The following is a 16,293-nucleotide window of genomic DNA, read 5'->3' as shown; positions in this document are numbered from 1 at the left end:
CTCAATTTTTTTTAGTACGATTCTCAATATTATTTTTTGCTTGGGACTTTCATAGGGCCCGTACATGGGCCAGGCCGTCTAGGCATACTGGGCTTCGCATCGTAGAATCGAGAAAAAAAGCAGCAGTGCGCTACTGCAGCACGCCTTCACCACCGCAGCCGTCACCTCGCCGCCGCCGCCGGCGGCGGCGGCACCAGTATGAACAAGTGCGCGAGAGTCTATGCGCTAGTTGCCCATCGAAGCTGCCGAATCCACCTCTCCATCACAACTAGCCAGGAGCCCAGGCTACCTTGTCCGTGTCAAGATTAGTCAGACCCGTCCACCCTTCGGTAAGAATTGAGGTTCCTCGCCCAAGAGATCCTGCTCGTTATAATTTCCTTTTCTTCAAAGAACACTGCTCGTCCTCACCCTAGAAGCGCGCTTCTGGACATCGCCAGCGAGTCCTTGATGACTGTGCGGCTCGTTCCGCCGAACTGGAGTGGTGAAAACTGCTGCTCCTGGGATAGGGTGACCTGCGACTCGGGCACAGAGGCCGCGTCAAGGGCCTCGACCTTGCAGGAGCTGGAGTGGCCTTGCAGCTCAGCACCGCCTTGCTCCTTCCCTTCCAGGAGCTGCAGAATCTCTCCTTGAGTAACCTTGCTATACAGGGTTGTGTATCTGGTGCAGGTACTCTCATTCTTCCCCCACTCTGTTTGATGTAGTGAAGGGTTTATCAGAACATCTTGCTCACATCTTTTCAAAGAAAAAAACATCTTTACTCACGTTATCATGGTTCTTAGGATTTTTTTCCTTATATTTTTTTCTGGATAGATTAGCCAGTTATCTTCCTGTTTCTCATGTCGCGTTCAAATTATTTCACTGCCATACATTAATTCTCTACTTGACAATTAATTATTGGCAACATGACACTAACACGCCAATGATGTCATGATAACCTTTTCAGCAATTTGATATCTGTCATTGTTTTCAAATTTACTGGATATATATTTTGGCTTAGCTGAATATCTTCGTGTGTTTATTTACTGTTTGCTGATTTTATATTCATTGTATTTGTCCCTTCTGCACAGGTTTTGATGTGTGGTCTAATTTATACAAACTATAAATTCTTGACCTATCTGAAAAATCAGCTGAAAGACAGTACTATATCATCCTTGCTTGGTCTTCCATTACTACGGCCCCTATTCCTTAGTGGCAATGTCATCACCAGTGCACAGATTATCAAAAGTAAGCATCATGCATGTGCGTGTTTTTTCAGTTCACATCGAGTCAACCCCTTATTTGACATTGCAAATTTTTTTGCCATCTCGCTGTGTCCGTGACCCATGACAGTGGCAAATAAGGAATAGAGGAAATCACAATGGCAGCCAAGGGATTTGCCACTCTTAATTAGGTACTTGAACAGAATATTTTTTTACCACTCTAGCTTCAGGTTCTTGAACAGAATAATTCGTTGTTCATGCTGTAACTATTAATAATGTCTTTCCGCATCGGAGCTAGGAAGAGCAGCAAAGATCTGGACACGCAATGCGCGGCAGCGTTGTGGAATGGCAATCAGCATGCAACTGATTGAACGCACTGTCTTCCTAAAAGGGGCGAAGTGGGAGAGGACGACAATGAGATCATAGAGTGGCTAGACGAGTCACAGCATGCCGACTGAAGTCAAAAGTGGAGCAGCCTATCCATTGACCTAGGCCAATCCACCCACGGTCCTTCTCCACTGAAATTGTTGTTTCCTCAAGCAGTGGCAACAGCATAAGCAATCCAGTGGGTTACAGGGTTAGAAATTTCAGGAGTTCGTTGACCCACTGACTGACTGCCAGACACTGTACGCCACCCAGCATGGACCTGAGAACCTGATCTGATCCTGCTCTTCTTTTGCCACATCCTGTCTGGTACACAGCCATTGCCGTCGCACTCATGTCTACAAGTCTACAACTATCAAATTATTGCACTTGGGAGACTTTGACCGCAATAATGATCACACCAAAAGTGGGTGATGACTGATGAGATGGTATATCCTTGTTATCTAGCAGTGGTTTAAACTAGCAACCAGTGAAACATTGCTGCACCAGGGTGCATAGAAATCCCTGAGAGTGAGAGTGTAGTAGAAGGGGAAGTGGCCATGAGGAACTCCTGTTCTTGGAGTTTGTTTCTGCTATGCCTATGCTTTGTAATATGTGACTCATGTTTGCACAAGGAAAGGAGAGCGCTTCTGCACATTGTTGGCAATGAGTGCAACTGTGTGGCCTGGTATAATCCAGTAGATGGTGAAAACAACTGTTGCCAATGGGAGTGGGTGACCTGCAACCCCAGCACAGGCCATGTCACGGCCCTCAATTTTGATGGATTTCGTGGAGAGTTTGTAGACAACGGAGACTTATTCAACGCTTCTATGTTCCTTCCCTTACAGGAACTGCAGAGTCTGTCCTTGAGAAACCTTGGTATACGAGGATGCATACCTGGTGCAGGTCTTCCCATCCTTCCCCCAACCCCATTTGAAATACCATAGAATTTCTTTTTTTGTTCGAACAATATACCATAGAATTTGAGTCCATTTTTATTATGTTACCAGTTCCAGTTTTCCTTTTCAAATCATATCAGAAATTTTCCACAACAAATTACTCTGTGACTATCATTTTCTTTTTGCACACAGCATGGCAGTGCAGAAAAGGTATCATGATTAATGCCTTTAGTTTTACATATTTGTGACAAAATTTTGTTTTTCTCACCTTAGTTATGGAAATTTTATGAATATCTTTTGATTTAGCTGAATGTATTGAGCCAAACTATTTCTTATTTGGATGTTTTTGGTTTACCTGTTGTTTTAAATTCATGATACCTTTTCATTTTACACAGGTTTCGAAGTATGGTCTAAATTACACAAATTAGAAATTCTTGACCTATCTGAAAATCAGCTGAATGACAGTACTATTTCATCCTTGGATAGGCTTCTATCTCTGCAGTCTTTATTCCTTAGTAAAAATTTCATCACCAATGCCCAAATTATCAAAGGTAAGCACCACAGCACGTTTACATGTTTTTTGTGCACACTTCAAATCTTAGTCAGTTTGTTGACTTAACTTTAAGTTACAGGATTGAGCAAAAGGAAGCTAAATGTTCTTGATCTAAGCTGGAATGTAATTGTTGATGACATACCGAGAGGTAGTGTTTCATTTCGAAAATTACTAAGCAGTTGTGTGCACTCTACTTTTCTGTCTCAACAGTCAGACATATTTGTTGGTGTGAGTTTTTGCACGAGCTGACAAAGCTACATGCAGTTTGTCTACTAATTTGTGCAAATGGGTGGACATTGGCTACAAGCCCACTCTAAATCTCTCTCGCACACTTTACATGATCATTACTGTACAATTGCTCTCCTTTATTTTCAAGATCTTTTTTAAAAATTATTGCAAGTTTAAGTAGTTATACCAACTCTAGGGCTCTAGGCCACATCATGTTTAGGTTTTGGAACCATAGTCTCTTGACTGCAAAATCTAACTGTGGATGCTTCCGATCCTGTGCACTTTAACAGTATCAGACTGGTGTAAGGTTGCCTGTGTTAATTCCATTCTTGCTGTATTGTCGAAAAGATAAACATAGTCCAAAAAACAAAAAGATGAGTATCAGATATTAACATTGGAATATATTCTCTTCATTTGCAGCAGCCTGCAAGATGACAAGACTTCAAGAGTTACATCTTGATGGAAACTTTTTCTTCGGAAAGCTGCCACCATGCATTAGAAATCTAACTTCTCTCAGGGTTCTTGATCTTTCATACAACCTTTTAAAAGTGAGGTTTCCTACTTCTAACTTCGCAAACATGTCCTCACTCCTGCATCTATCCCTTTCTCATAACCAACTTGAAGGAATGCTATATCTTAATTCCTTCTCAAGATATACCAGACTGAAATACTTGGGACTTTCTAGCAACAGTACTAACTTTCAAGTGCAAACTGAGAGTCCTTGAGCAAATATATCTGTTCAGCTTCAGGTTCTTGAACTGTCAAACTGCAATCTAAATGGCAATTCTGTTGTTGTACCAAGTTTGTTTCTGCATCAGCATGAGCTATAGGTAATTGATTTGTCAAACAATTATCTAACCGGTCATTTCCCCGCATGGTTAATAGAGAACAATACAAACCTGTCATACTTGAATTTGCGAAAGAACTCATTTGTTGGTCCACTCATTCTTCCATCAAAAGTAACTACGAAGTTATCATGGTTAGATGCATCTTGCAACATGCTAAGCAAAGAAATTCCTGAGGTCATCAACATCACACTACCAAATCTGTATTACATAAACTTATCGAGGAATTCTTTTGAAGGCACACACCCGTCATCTTTTGGTTACATGGAGAAACTTTCACATTTAGATATATCTTACAACAATATCTCAGGTGACATAGCTGCTTGTTTTTCTGGACCTCATCCAAGTCTCACTGCTTTGTTTGCATCCGGCAACAGCTTCCATGGTTCACTCCCTGAATTCCTGAATTTGACATCCATGGAGTATCTAGTCCTAAATAACAATTACATATTTGGGGAGATTCCCACAAGCATTTGTAACATGCCATACCTTGGTGTGCTTGATACAAGCAGTAACAGGTTTTCTGGATCCCTCCCAAATTGCATAAGCCAACTTGGCGGTCTTCATATACTCAATCTAAGAGGGAATCACTTTTCTGGATCAATCCCAAACATATGCAACCTTCAATTCCTCGAATTTCTTGATCTTTCAAAAAACGCTCTTTCTGGGCAGATACCTTATTTGCCCAGTTTGACATATTTACATCTAAGTGAGAATAATCTCAGTGGGACATTTCCGTTGCCCTTGTCACTTAATTCAGATCTGAAGACAATAGATCTTCGATATAACCAATTGAGGGGTTCAATACCAAGTGGTATTGCTGAGGCTTTCCCAAAGCTAAGAGTACTACTGTTGAAAGGAAATTTGTTTGAAGGGGTGATTTCAAACCATATTTGTTACTTGAAGTATCTGCGGCTGTTAGATTTGTCTAATAACATGCTATCTGGACAGATACCTTCATGCTTGTGTAGTATGGGTTTGTTTGGAGGCTTCTATTCCTTCCAATTCCAATATAGTGGATTCAATCTATCTGCATTACCCATCAGCCCATATAATATGCTTCTACATGGCTATTACAGTGATTCCAATGGCACTTTATCGGAGCTAGACCAGGAGGAATTCACGACAAAAAGTCGGCATGACTGTTATAAGGGAAACATCCTCAACTACATGTCTGGGCTCGATTTCTCTTCAAATCAGTTGAAAGGATCCATTCCTGAATGTATAGGTAGCATGCAATGGTTACGGGTGCTAAAATTTTCAAATAATTCATTGAATGGACCAATACCAAAGTCCTTATCCAACTTAAGTAACCTTGAGAGCTTGGATCTATCACACAATAGTTTGACAGGCCAAATACCACCAGAGCTAGTGACACTGCGGTCTCTGGAGGTCTTCTCGGTGGCGTACAACAATCTTTCAGGCCCTACATTGGGTACCAAGGGACAGTTCATCACATTTGATCAGAGGATACGAGGGTAATCCTGGCCTCTGCAGCCCGCCGCTGCTGAAGATTTGCTCTGCCACGCCTTTGTTTCACCTGCCCCAAGTGGATGAAGAGCATGACAGAGTTGGCGATCTGATACTATTTGGCTCTTCAGCATTGTTCTACACGATCGGTTTCTGGACCTCCTTGGCTGTGCTCTACCTCAAGAGGAGCTGGAGATGGGCGCTGTTTTCAGAAGTGGACAGGTTTGGCGATTTTCTGGTGGTTAGATGGTTTATATTTATGAAAAGGGTCCATACCACTGCCCGCTGATTGTGCTTTCTGAAGGATCTCGTAATTCTAGAGACTGCCACTGCTGTGGACTGCTATTAGAATGAATATAAGTGTTGTATGTTCATTTGGAAGAATATAAGTGGTATAATATGTTGGTAATGATTTGTGGCTAAATTCTTATATTTTCATCAACAAATCTACTCTGTTGACAAAGTTGACAGCAGCTACGTACCATGCTCACTGGGTTCTTCGCTTTTTAGAGCTGCTGGAATAAGAAACTTTTGTGTTGCTTGCAACCTTAAAGTAACTCTGTTACTCTTTGAGATGAATTACTGTCAGAATTAGACTTAATTTACCTTGACGTTATCCCAGTGCGGCAGTGCCGTTACTTAATACCTTGGAAGAATATTTTTTTAGTTTCATATACCGTTACCTTGAATTGCTAGTTCTTTTCGCTTATATTTCAGTTCAATGATTGTTCGAAAAAAAAAGAATATTTCAGTTTGTTGTTCATGTTGTAACTATTAATAATGTGTGGGAGAGGACGACAATGAGATCATAGAGCATGCTGATTTAGGTTAGAAATTTCAGGAGTTCGTTGACCCACTGACTGACTGCAGACACCGTACGCCACCCGGCATGGACCTGAGAACCTCCTCTGGTCTTCTTTTTGCCACATCCTGTCTGGTACACCGCCATTGCCGTCGCACGCATGTCTACAAGTCTACAGGCACGTGACCCCATCTCATTATACTTTCCCCGGCCTTCTTGGTGATCCGTGGACAGTGGTCGATTTATTTTGGAGGCAACAACGATACATGGCTTCATGTGACAGGATTTTTATTTCACAATTTTCATCTCAAAGAGTACGCTGACAGAAAGCCTAAAAATGAAGCTCATGGTCCAAAATTCCAAACAACCACTTCCAGTCTGACGGGCTTCACATCCAAAGCACCCCAGCAAGAGATGGACCATGGCCGGCGGCGCCGCGCACAATGTACGTGCGGCTCCACAGGTTCACCCGGCACAGCTTCCGCCGCCCCCGACCAGGAGCGGAGGCCTCGTCTACGCACGCGCGCTCCAGCTCGGCGGCCACCCATCTCGCGTTCATCCCGCGCTCCCGGCGCCGCCGCCTCCGCCCCGCCGGCGTCGTCGTCCCCGGCGTCTCGGAGTCGATCACCCTGAACACCGTCACGGTGACAGGGCAGCCGCCGCCGCCGGCCCTCGCGCCGTCACGATCGACGCCGGCTTGCACGACGCAGAAGTTGCCGCTCCCGAGGTACACTAGCCTGGCGCTCTGCGGCGTCGCGCCGCGCGAGCTCGGCGTGATCACCGGTATGGGGTCCGACACCCGGTGCGTGGCGTGCTCCAGTTTGGGAGCACCCGCGCCCGGCGCGACGTCGAGGTCGTGCGCGCGCAGGCGGCCGTCGGTCGGCGACACCTCGAACCACAGCCCGTGGTCCTTGGCGTACACGGCGTGACCTTCCCACGGCAGCGCCGCCGAGCCAGGAAGAGCCACCCAGGCCGATCGGCCCCGGCGGCGGCGGTCTAAGAGGTAGGTCTCGCCCTTGTCCGTCGAGACCAGGAGGCCGCGGTGCGGCGGGTGCGCGGCGAGCGTGAGGATGCGGTCGCGGAACGGAGGCCGCGGCAGGGGTGACCAGCCGGCGGTTACCGAGCGGAAAATCTCGCACCGTGGATCCTCGGTGAGCATGTCGGCGGCGAGGATCTTGCCGGAGACCTCGACGAGGCCGTACTCGGTGGACGACGGCGGAGGACCTGTGGACACCTCCCACGTGCCGGCGTCGATGACGACGCTCTCGGCTTCCACGACGCCGGCGTCCTTGCCAGTGACGCCAACGATCCTCTTAGACCCCGCCTTGAAGAAGGCCATGCCCGGAGCCGCCTTGAACCGCGCGACGGGTGGCTCCTCGAGCTCTTCGCCGTAGACGGAGATGCCGTGCCGGGACCGCGCCAGGCCGACGCGGTGCACGGCGTAGCCGGGGACAACTCCGTGGCCGTGGCCGTGGCCGTGATCCTGCACGACAAGGTAAAGTGCTTTCTCCCGCTCCCGCCCTCCGTCGCGGCATCGCTCCGCGCGCGACTGCGTAGAAGCAGCGGGCTGTTCCTCCGCCGACTCCGGCGAAGGCTCGCCCGGAACGCGGCCCGTTTCTCAGGCGGCGGCGGCGGCGGCGTCCCCGGCCGCTGGACCACCGACGGCGGCCTCCATACGGCCTGGCCGCGCAGCCTACCCGTCCGCCTGGCAGCGGGAGCGTAGACAAGCTTGGGCTCGAATGTGCCATCTCTCCGTCGGCCACGCGAGCCAGCGGCCGGCGGCGGCGGCTGCGCAGGTGGCTCGCGCGACGGGGATCGTGGCCGCTTCCGCCCCGTCGCGTCGTCTCGCAGCTACAAGAGCAGATGTAAATTTAACCGAAGATGATTCGGTCCTCGAAGTAACAAGTACCTTCGCACCTGATAGATCATGGCGCCGAACAATCTTACCCTGGGCAGGAGCAGGACCCGTGTTTCCTTGTTAGGCTCGGAACGCGATCTCCCCGTCCCCGTCCCCGTCCCCGTCGACGGCCCCTGACGCCGGTGCCTCGCCGGCGGAGGAGATAGCGACCGCGAGCGTTTCCGTCCCATGGCTACTCGCGTCCGCAGAGGTGGAAACCTAAGACGATACTTTGTATACTCCGTATATATATACATATACAAATACAGACCTCGAGCTTCGCGTCTGAAACGAGCGATGTTGTGCGTCAAAATTTCACGGGCCGAGATTCCGGAAAAATGGAAAATCTTGGACGGAAAGTAGAAATTTGGAACCTTTGAACTCAAAAACATAAGAATCTCGCAGATTTCGTAGTTGGTATAGTTGACCATAAGGCATGACGACCATGGACCGGCTCACAGCAAGGTTTTTTTGTCAGGTCTAGGCACGGCACGAGGTCAATTGGCCTCGTACCGTGCTTGGACTGATCTAGCTGACCTCTCGACACATGGCTCGGCACGGCATGGCACGATTAGTAGACGGTTCGAAATACCAAACCATTATAAAAATTTTCCATATCTAGCCCACATATATACTCATTCTCAACTCCAAACCCTAACTCCTGATTCCCACCCTCCACTTAACCTACCGTGGCAGGCGGCCGATCCTCCTCACTCTGCACAGCAGCGCGACCGCCGGCCTTCCCCACACGTCGGATCCGCCATCCTCCTCGCTTCCCCGCATGGTGGTGCGGCAAGTGCCTGGCCGCCTCCCCTCCCCGCGTGTCTGCGAGGCTAACATCGCCCGACCTCTCTTCCCGGCTCGACGGCGCTCGGCCGCCTCCCTTCCCGGCGGTGTGACAGCGCGACCTTCCTTCTCCGCTCGACTGTGCGGTCGTTCTTCCCAGTGTGATGGCGCCTATGTGGGCTAAATGAGCTGACTAGCCGATACGGCACGGCTTGGCAAGCCGTGCTTGGGCTAACACCTCAGCCCGTTAAGGTATGATTGCTAAATGGGCTGGGCGAGTTAACGGGCTGTGCCCAATTGTGATCGTGTCGAGCCGTGCTAGGCTGGCCATTTGGTCAACTATAGTTGCCGGTTAAATTGCAAATATTAGAAGTCGCTCGGGTGACTGACAGTTAAACCATCACACAAGACCCAATAACTATTTTTTGTTCTCGAACAAATTTTTTTATTGCTGGAACAATTAAAAAATTATTCTGGAAAAAAAATTGTTCTGAAACAAATTTGACAGATTACACATGTGGCCGATTTGTTGGGCTACTTTAGTCCCAAAACAGAAAATCTGAGGTGAAAGAAGCTAGTGTGACAGTTTTGCTGGGTTACACGGGTGACCCCAGCTGCGCCCTGTTAAATTCGCAAATGTTAGGAGTCGCTCGGACTACTGACAGTTAAACCATCGCTCAAGGCCCAATAACTGCTTTCTTGTTCCGGAACAAAAAAAATTTTGTTTCCAAACAATTTTTTTGTATTGCTAGAACAATTAAAAAATTATTCCGGAACAAAATAAATTTGTTCTAGAACAAATTTAACTATGAGCCAGTATAATGGCAAATGTTAGGAGTCGTTCAGACTACTGGCAGTCAAACCATCGCATAAGACACAATAACTACTTTTTATTTGTTTCCAAAAAAATATTTATATTGCTAGAACAATTAAAAAATTATTCTGAAACAAGAACAAATTTGACTATGGGACAGTTTGTATTTATAATGGGTGACAAGTCTGCTGGGGGTCACTCACGTGACCCCAGCAATGCCCATTTTAAGCCCAAAAATATAAAATTTGTAGTGGGTGACAAGTCTGCTGGGGTCACCCGTGTGACCCTAGCAGCTCCCGTTAAATTGCTATTATGCTTTATGTTGATGGGGCTAAGCGGCAAGCAGTGGATTACTTTGCAGCCCAAACATAACCCTGATGTGTTTTAGTTTTTTTCCTTCTATTTTTCATTTATGTAGTCCAGCCCAATATCGCAATCGAGCCCATTGAGCAACCCAACTTATTGGGCCGGCCACCCTCAAGTAATCTTTTCAGGAAAAAATCATTTTTTACCTCCCTGAACTTTAGGGCGAGTTCGTGTTTCCTCCCTGAAGTCGAAAACCGGATTCGTTTGCACCCTGGACTACGGAAACCAGTCACGAGACCTCCCGGAAACCATTTTTCGGTGGTTTCGTCCGACGTGGCGCCAAGTCTGCCGGTCGACGTGTCCCGCGCGATGAGGACGTGGCATCGAGCCCACCTGTCATTGAGCAGGTCTGCGTGGCGGTTAAGAGGAGTCGCCGTCCGCCTCTCCCAATCGCCTTCAATCCCCCCCCCCCCCAATCCCTAACCCTAGCCCGCTCCGGCCAAGTCAGCGGCAGAGGCGGCGGCAAATCCCTTGCGAGCCCGCGGCCTGCTCGAGCATTCCGCTAAGGCGTTTCTGTGAGGAGCCTCCGACGGGGTGTTTTGGGCAGCACAAGGTGGCCGGCACGGTGAGTGAGCTTTCGATTAATTTAATGTGTTGATTCGTTGTGTCTGCTGTCGCAGTCTGGATGATTCGCTGATTCGTTGTGTCTTTCGATTAATTTTATAGTCGATGCAGTCGTCATGGAGTGTGGAGTGGAATTGTTTAGTCTTTGATGGTCGATTTGTATATTCTACGTAGTCTTTGTTTACTTCTAATTGCCCAGATTTGGTCTGAGCAGTAGCATTCAACATGTTTTTGTATGTAGGCTGCAAGTGGGCAATTGTAGTCATCATGGGCAAATGTAGTCGTCATGGGCAAATGTAAGTGATTTTGAGGATGAGCTAGTGGATATGGATGATGGAGCAGCAGGTTCAGATGATGAAGAAGTAGCTTCTGACAACAATGAAGAAGTGCCCAAGAAACGTTTAGTCTGTGTGACAAAAGGACCTGAGCCAAGGGAAAAATTGAGAGGGAAATCAGGCTGCTTAGAGATTTTTATAGGAGGCCAGTGAAGAAGGGAAAGAAAATTTGTTTGCTTAGTCATGACAAGAGAAGTGGGAAAAGGGATGAGGAAGGCTTGAAGAATGATGGGTCACCATCTTCAGAGGACAGTGACTATGTGTCTGGTGATGCTTGTTCATCTGAAGAAGATGAAGAAGCTCATGAAATATTGAAAAGGTTCAAAAATTTTAAGAAGAAGTTGAGGAGTGGTGGAGTTGATTCACTAGATGATGTGGAATTAACAGATAATGGTCCAAAAGCAGTAGAAACAGAATTACAGAGTGAAGGATATGATACTCCATATGCTGAATCAGATGATGAGGACTCCGTGGAAGAGATTGGCAGTGATAGAGAGCTAAGGAGGAAGAAACAACACTATAAGAGGTTCAGTTGCAGTGATGAAGTACCCAAGTTTGAGCTGGGCATGAAGTTCATTGGGAAGAAGAAATTCAAGGATGCTATTATACAGTACTGTTTGAATGAAAGAAAGGCAGTGAAGTATGTCAAGGATGAGCCAACAAGAATTAGGGCAGCATGTGATTGGAAACACTGTCCTTGGGTATGTTTGTGTTCCAAGAACTTCAGAACAGACAGCTGGCAGATAGCAACATTTGTAAATGATACATGTCCACCCAGGAGGGACAATAAACATGTAACTGCTAAAAGGATAGCTGCCAAATATGAGAAGTTCATAATGGCTAATCCCAGCTGGAATTTTTCCCAGATAAAGAACACAGTGCAGGAGGAAATGTTTGCAGATGTCTCCATTTCCAAATTGAAGAGAACTAAAGCATTAGTCATGCACAAGGCTTATGCTGCAAGGAAAGGGCAGTATGAGAAACTATATGACTATCAATTGGAGCTGCTTAGGACTAATGTGGGGAGTACAGTTGTGATAAACAAACTAGCTGATGTTGAACCACCCACTTTTTGGAGAATATACATCTGCCTTGATGCATGCAAGAGAGGGTTCATGGCAGGATGTAGAAAGGTGGTTGGTCTTGACGGTTGCTTTTTCAAAGGTGATACCAATGGGGAACTTCTACCAACTGCAGGAAGGGATGCAAACAATCAGATGTATCCCATTGTATGGGTTGTTGTAGACAAAGAGAATAACATGAACTGGGATTGGTTTTGTGACCTGCTCTTTAGGGACATACAAGTTGGAGATGGCAAAGATTGGGTCTTCATTTCAGACCAGCAGAAGGTCTGTTCTTCACATATGCCTATGTTTGAGTTTCAAACAATCACCATTATTCTCACTTTCTGTTTTCCTGCAGGGAATTTTAAATGCTGTTGAAAAGTGGGCACCAGAAGCTGAGCATATGAATTGTGCTAGGCATATATATGTGTGGCGGAACCGCCCGACTTAAACTGGCTTAAGTGCGCCAAATTATTATCACAGTTATAATTTCTTGTAAACGCACTTAAAACAGCTTAAATCTGGTAGTCCGTCGAGTGTCCTCGGGACGACCCAAATCATCCACGTACAACTTGAATCTCAACCGTACACCAGGATCGCTTCCACGAAGGGAGATCATCAACAACCCATACATTTTTACATAAATACTGAAAGGTACGAATTATTACAAACTGATACTTTTGAAACAAATTTAAGTGCAGGTTACACCATTCTAAGAGTTTAAAACAAACAAGCCAGTAAGCATTAATTAAACATAACATCTAAAGCTCATACTAAGTATTTGGAGACCTTCAAATACTTAGTTCTTCAGTTAATCTTCTTCAGCAGGCGGCTGTTGCACTTCTGAAAAACCACAAAATAGAAGCCCTGAGTACGAAGGTACTCAGCAAGACTGATCCGACTAAAAGAAATAAAAAACTGTAAGGAGTATGAAGGCTTTTTAGTGGACTAGCTGACTTGATAATTTTGCATTACTAATATTGAGTCCTTGTTTTGTGATTTTAACTGCAATTTAATAATTACTTAACATCTAGATGATAAAACATTTTTCATAACAATAAGCACTAAGAAATCAGTAATATAAATTCCAAGGAAAACATCATAAATACTTTTCTTAACTACGATGCTCAAGCGATGATCAAGTGCATTCATAACCGAGAATTGTGGCGATCCGGACCGATTTACATTCTGCAGGAGATACCTAATCACCAGTTAAGTACAGTTTCGAGGCTGTACGAAACAATCTTTCAATTAGTCGTACCCAAGAACCGGAAGCAAAGTTACCCAAACCCAGAGGCGCACCCCCACATGGGACCCCACGTCTGGCCTGATCTCCAATGTGAGTTTCAGGCTACGCCCCTGCCTTTCTCCTACACGCCAAGCACGGGTACAAATCATTTCCAATCCAAGAGCCAACTAATCTACCAGGCTTGCTGGTTCCCAATGGCAGTAAGCAACCAGGTAGCATCACTTGATCAAAGGTTAAGACAACGAACGGTCCTTAACAAAATAGTTCCAATGGACAAAACTACATCACTAACTTCTGCCCACAACTTAAAATCAAGCCATTTCCTTGGTCAAAGTGAGAACCAGATTAACCTTAGGTAACTAAGTAACAAGGTTACTACAAAGTAACAACTAAGCATTGCTAAGCATAGGACATTACTAATTAAGTTTGAGAAGATGGCAAAGATGTCCTATTAAACAAGGATGGATTATGCATAAAAGAACTGGGTTGCAATCAACTCTTAGAACTAATGCACAATCAGGAAATAAACCAGTTTTGATGATTGCATAATAATTATAAAAGTGTAGGTATAAATGCACCGGGACTTGCCTTGGGTTCCTGCTAAGTTAGTATCTTCAAGAATCCCTTCAACAACAGGAATAAGTTCAAGAATTTCCTCGGTCTCTTGGGGATCTTCAGATAATTCCACAAACTCCACACTTCGGGTGCTTCAGATTCTATGGTAGGATGCAAGTTAATGTTAGTATGCAAAACTTTTGATAAAAGAAGATTGTACAACTTATTTCAAGATAACATTGTAAGTCGACACTATTCTACCCACAAAAAAGCTTAACCCACCATTTTCTTAATTACTAACCTATCCTAAGCATTTTCTTTTATTAAACAAAAGGGTTTCATAATTAATTTCTAACTCAAAACCTAATTCCTATGAATTATCAAGCATTTGTGATTGAAATAACATTATTCAAAATTTTATACATTTTATAATTATTAAGTACTTATTTAAATACCTTACATAAAAGGCATAGAAATAAATAATCAATACTATTATTATTTTTCCTAGGGTTTAAAAGTTTTAATGCATAAAAGAAAACAAAACCATCCTAGAGAAATTGGGTTTACTAGATTTGGACATTTTCTACAAATTTATAAGTAAATATAGAAGAAAACAAAATTGAAATCTAATTTCTAGTAAAACCTAAACAATTTTACAAGAAAAACCCCTCTAGTTCTCCTCCTTCTCTACTAAACTCTTCTTCTTTCACTTAACCCCCTCACTTTTCTTTTCTTCTTCCCTCAGCTCCTTTCCTTCTTTTCCCTTCACGGAAGACCATCTCCTCTGCTTCTAGACGCACAGCAGGGCAGCAGCTCCAGGCTCCGGCGGCGAGCCTGCTGCGAGGGACCAGTGCTGGGCCACGGACCTTTCCCCAGACACCCTACGCGCCCTCCTCTTCCTTCTCTTCCCTAGAGACAGAGACCGGCGGCAGCAGCCCCACCCCGGCAAGGGGTGACCACGGCGACCGGCGGCACAAGAATCACGGCCCCCAAACAACTAACAGATGAGCACCACCACGGCGCCAAGAACCCAACCAACCACTTTTCCCCAACCAAAAACAACCAGAGCTGGGCTCTCCACTACGACACCCCATGGTCGCGGCTCGGCCATGGCAACGGCGCGCGTTCCTACCATCGTGAGCACGAAACGAACCTACCAACTGCTCATACACCTTCCACATACACTCCATATTCTTCTTGACCCATTGAATCAAACTAAATACAACCAGACCATGGAACTCACCCCTTCTCACGGCACAGCAAGACAACCCGAGGAAGAAGATGATTTCGGACCCTAAGCTGCTGTGACATCCCGAAAACTCACCAAAATAAATCATGCACTAAATTTGTTTTTGTTGTTGAGCTCGACTCAAACCCTAACCCTAACTTCCCGGAAACCCTCCTGCTCCGATCTCCCGATCCCCGGAGATCTGACCCGACACCCGAATTCAATCCACGTCTCATCTCTTTCCCATCCAACGCGACGCGTCGTGACCAGCCGCCGCGAATCCCGCCCCCTCCTTTTTCCTCTCTCCCCTCCGACCGCGTGCCCCACCTCCCGCGGCCGCACGCCACGCGTGGCCGACCGCAGTCGCGGTCGCCGCTGGCGCGCACCGCCCCCCTCCTTTTCCTTTCCCTCCCTCCCATTTTCTTTTTTTTCCCTATTTCTTTTCCTTTTTCCCATTTCTTTTCCCCCTTTTCGCTTTTTCTTCTTTTCTTTTCTCTTTCCCCCTTCCTTTCTCCCTCTCCCTCCCTCTCCTTTCTCCTACCCGCGCGCTCGGCCCCTGAGCACCGCCCGCTCTCGCGCGCGCGCTCACCCCACTTGCCCAGCTCGCCGCGCCAAGTCGACCCGGGCCGTGCGCACGCGCTCGCCGTGCCGCGGAGCCCCGGACCGCGGCGCCGGCCGCCGTACGGCCGTGCCAAGCCGCCTGCCCGCGCGCACCCCGCGCACTGGCCGAGCGCCGTGCCGCGCCACGCCACGCCAACCCCGGACCAAGCACGTGCGTGCGTGCGCGCACACCGCCGCCAGGCTGCCCGCTCCCGCACGCCACAGCCTCGCCGCCCGCGCCAACGCCGCGACACCCGCCGCTGGCGTTGCCGCGGTCCCGCGCACGCCGCTGACCCCCTGCCCCGCCGCGCACGCACACGCGCACGCCCTGCCCTGCCCACGTGCGCGCCGCGCGCCGCCCGTCGCTGCGACGCCCTGTGCTCGCCGCGGCCTCGCCGCTAGCGCCACCGCCCTGGGCCGCACAGCGCCGCCCTGTGCACGCCGCTGCCGCTCGCGTCCCGTCAACTGAGGCCGCC

The 16,293-nt window shown here is 47.1% G+C and overlaps 1 protein-coding gene across 3 annotated transcripts; it reads left to right on the top strand.

Moving 5' to 3' along the window:
• Nucleotides 1-81: 81 nt before the first annotated feature.
• Nucleotides 82-6,110, top strand: LOC120702807 (receptor-like protein 14). Of its 3 annotated transcripts, none has more exons than XM_039986763.1 (7): nt 82-329; nt 1,068-1,224; nt 1,330-2,468; nt 2,857-3,012; nt 3,088-3,162; nt 3,663-3,790; nt 5,167-6,110. In XM_039986763.1, exons 3-7 carry the CDS (start codon nt 2,123-2,125, stop codon nt 5,167-5,169), a joined length of 708 nt encoding a protein of 235 aa, XP_039842697.1. In that variant the 5' UTR covers nt 82-329; nt 1,068-1,224; nt 1,330-2,122; the 3' UTR covers nt 5,170-6,110. The 3 variants fall into 3 exon arrangements, with proteins under 3 accessions (XP_039842697.1, XP_039842695.1, XP_039842698.1); XM_039986764.1 differs by having other exon boundaries at nt 88-329; nt 3,094-3,162; XM_039986761.1 differs by lacking the exon at nt 5,167-6,110 and having other exon boundaries at nt 84-329; nt 3,666-4,043.
• Nucleotides 6,111-16,293: the final 10,183 nt, after the last annotated feature.

This window comes from Panicum virgatum, chromosome 4K (assembly GCF_016808335.1).
Source record: "Panicum virgatum strain AP13 chromosome 4K, P.virgatum_v5, whole genome shotgun sequence".
NCBI lineage: Eukaryota > Viridiplantae > Streptophyta > Magnoliopsida > Poales > Poaceae > Panicum > Panicum virgatum.
This window is presented reverse-complemented; position numbering and strand designations above follow the sequence as displayed.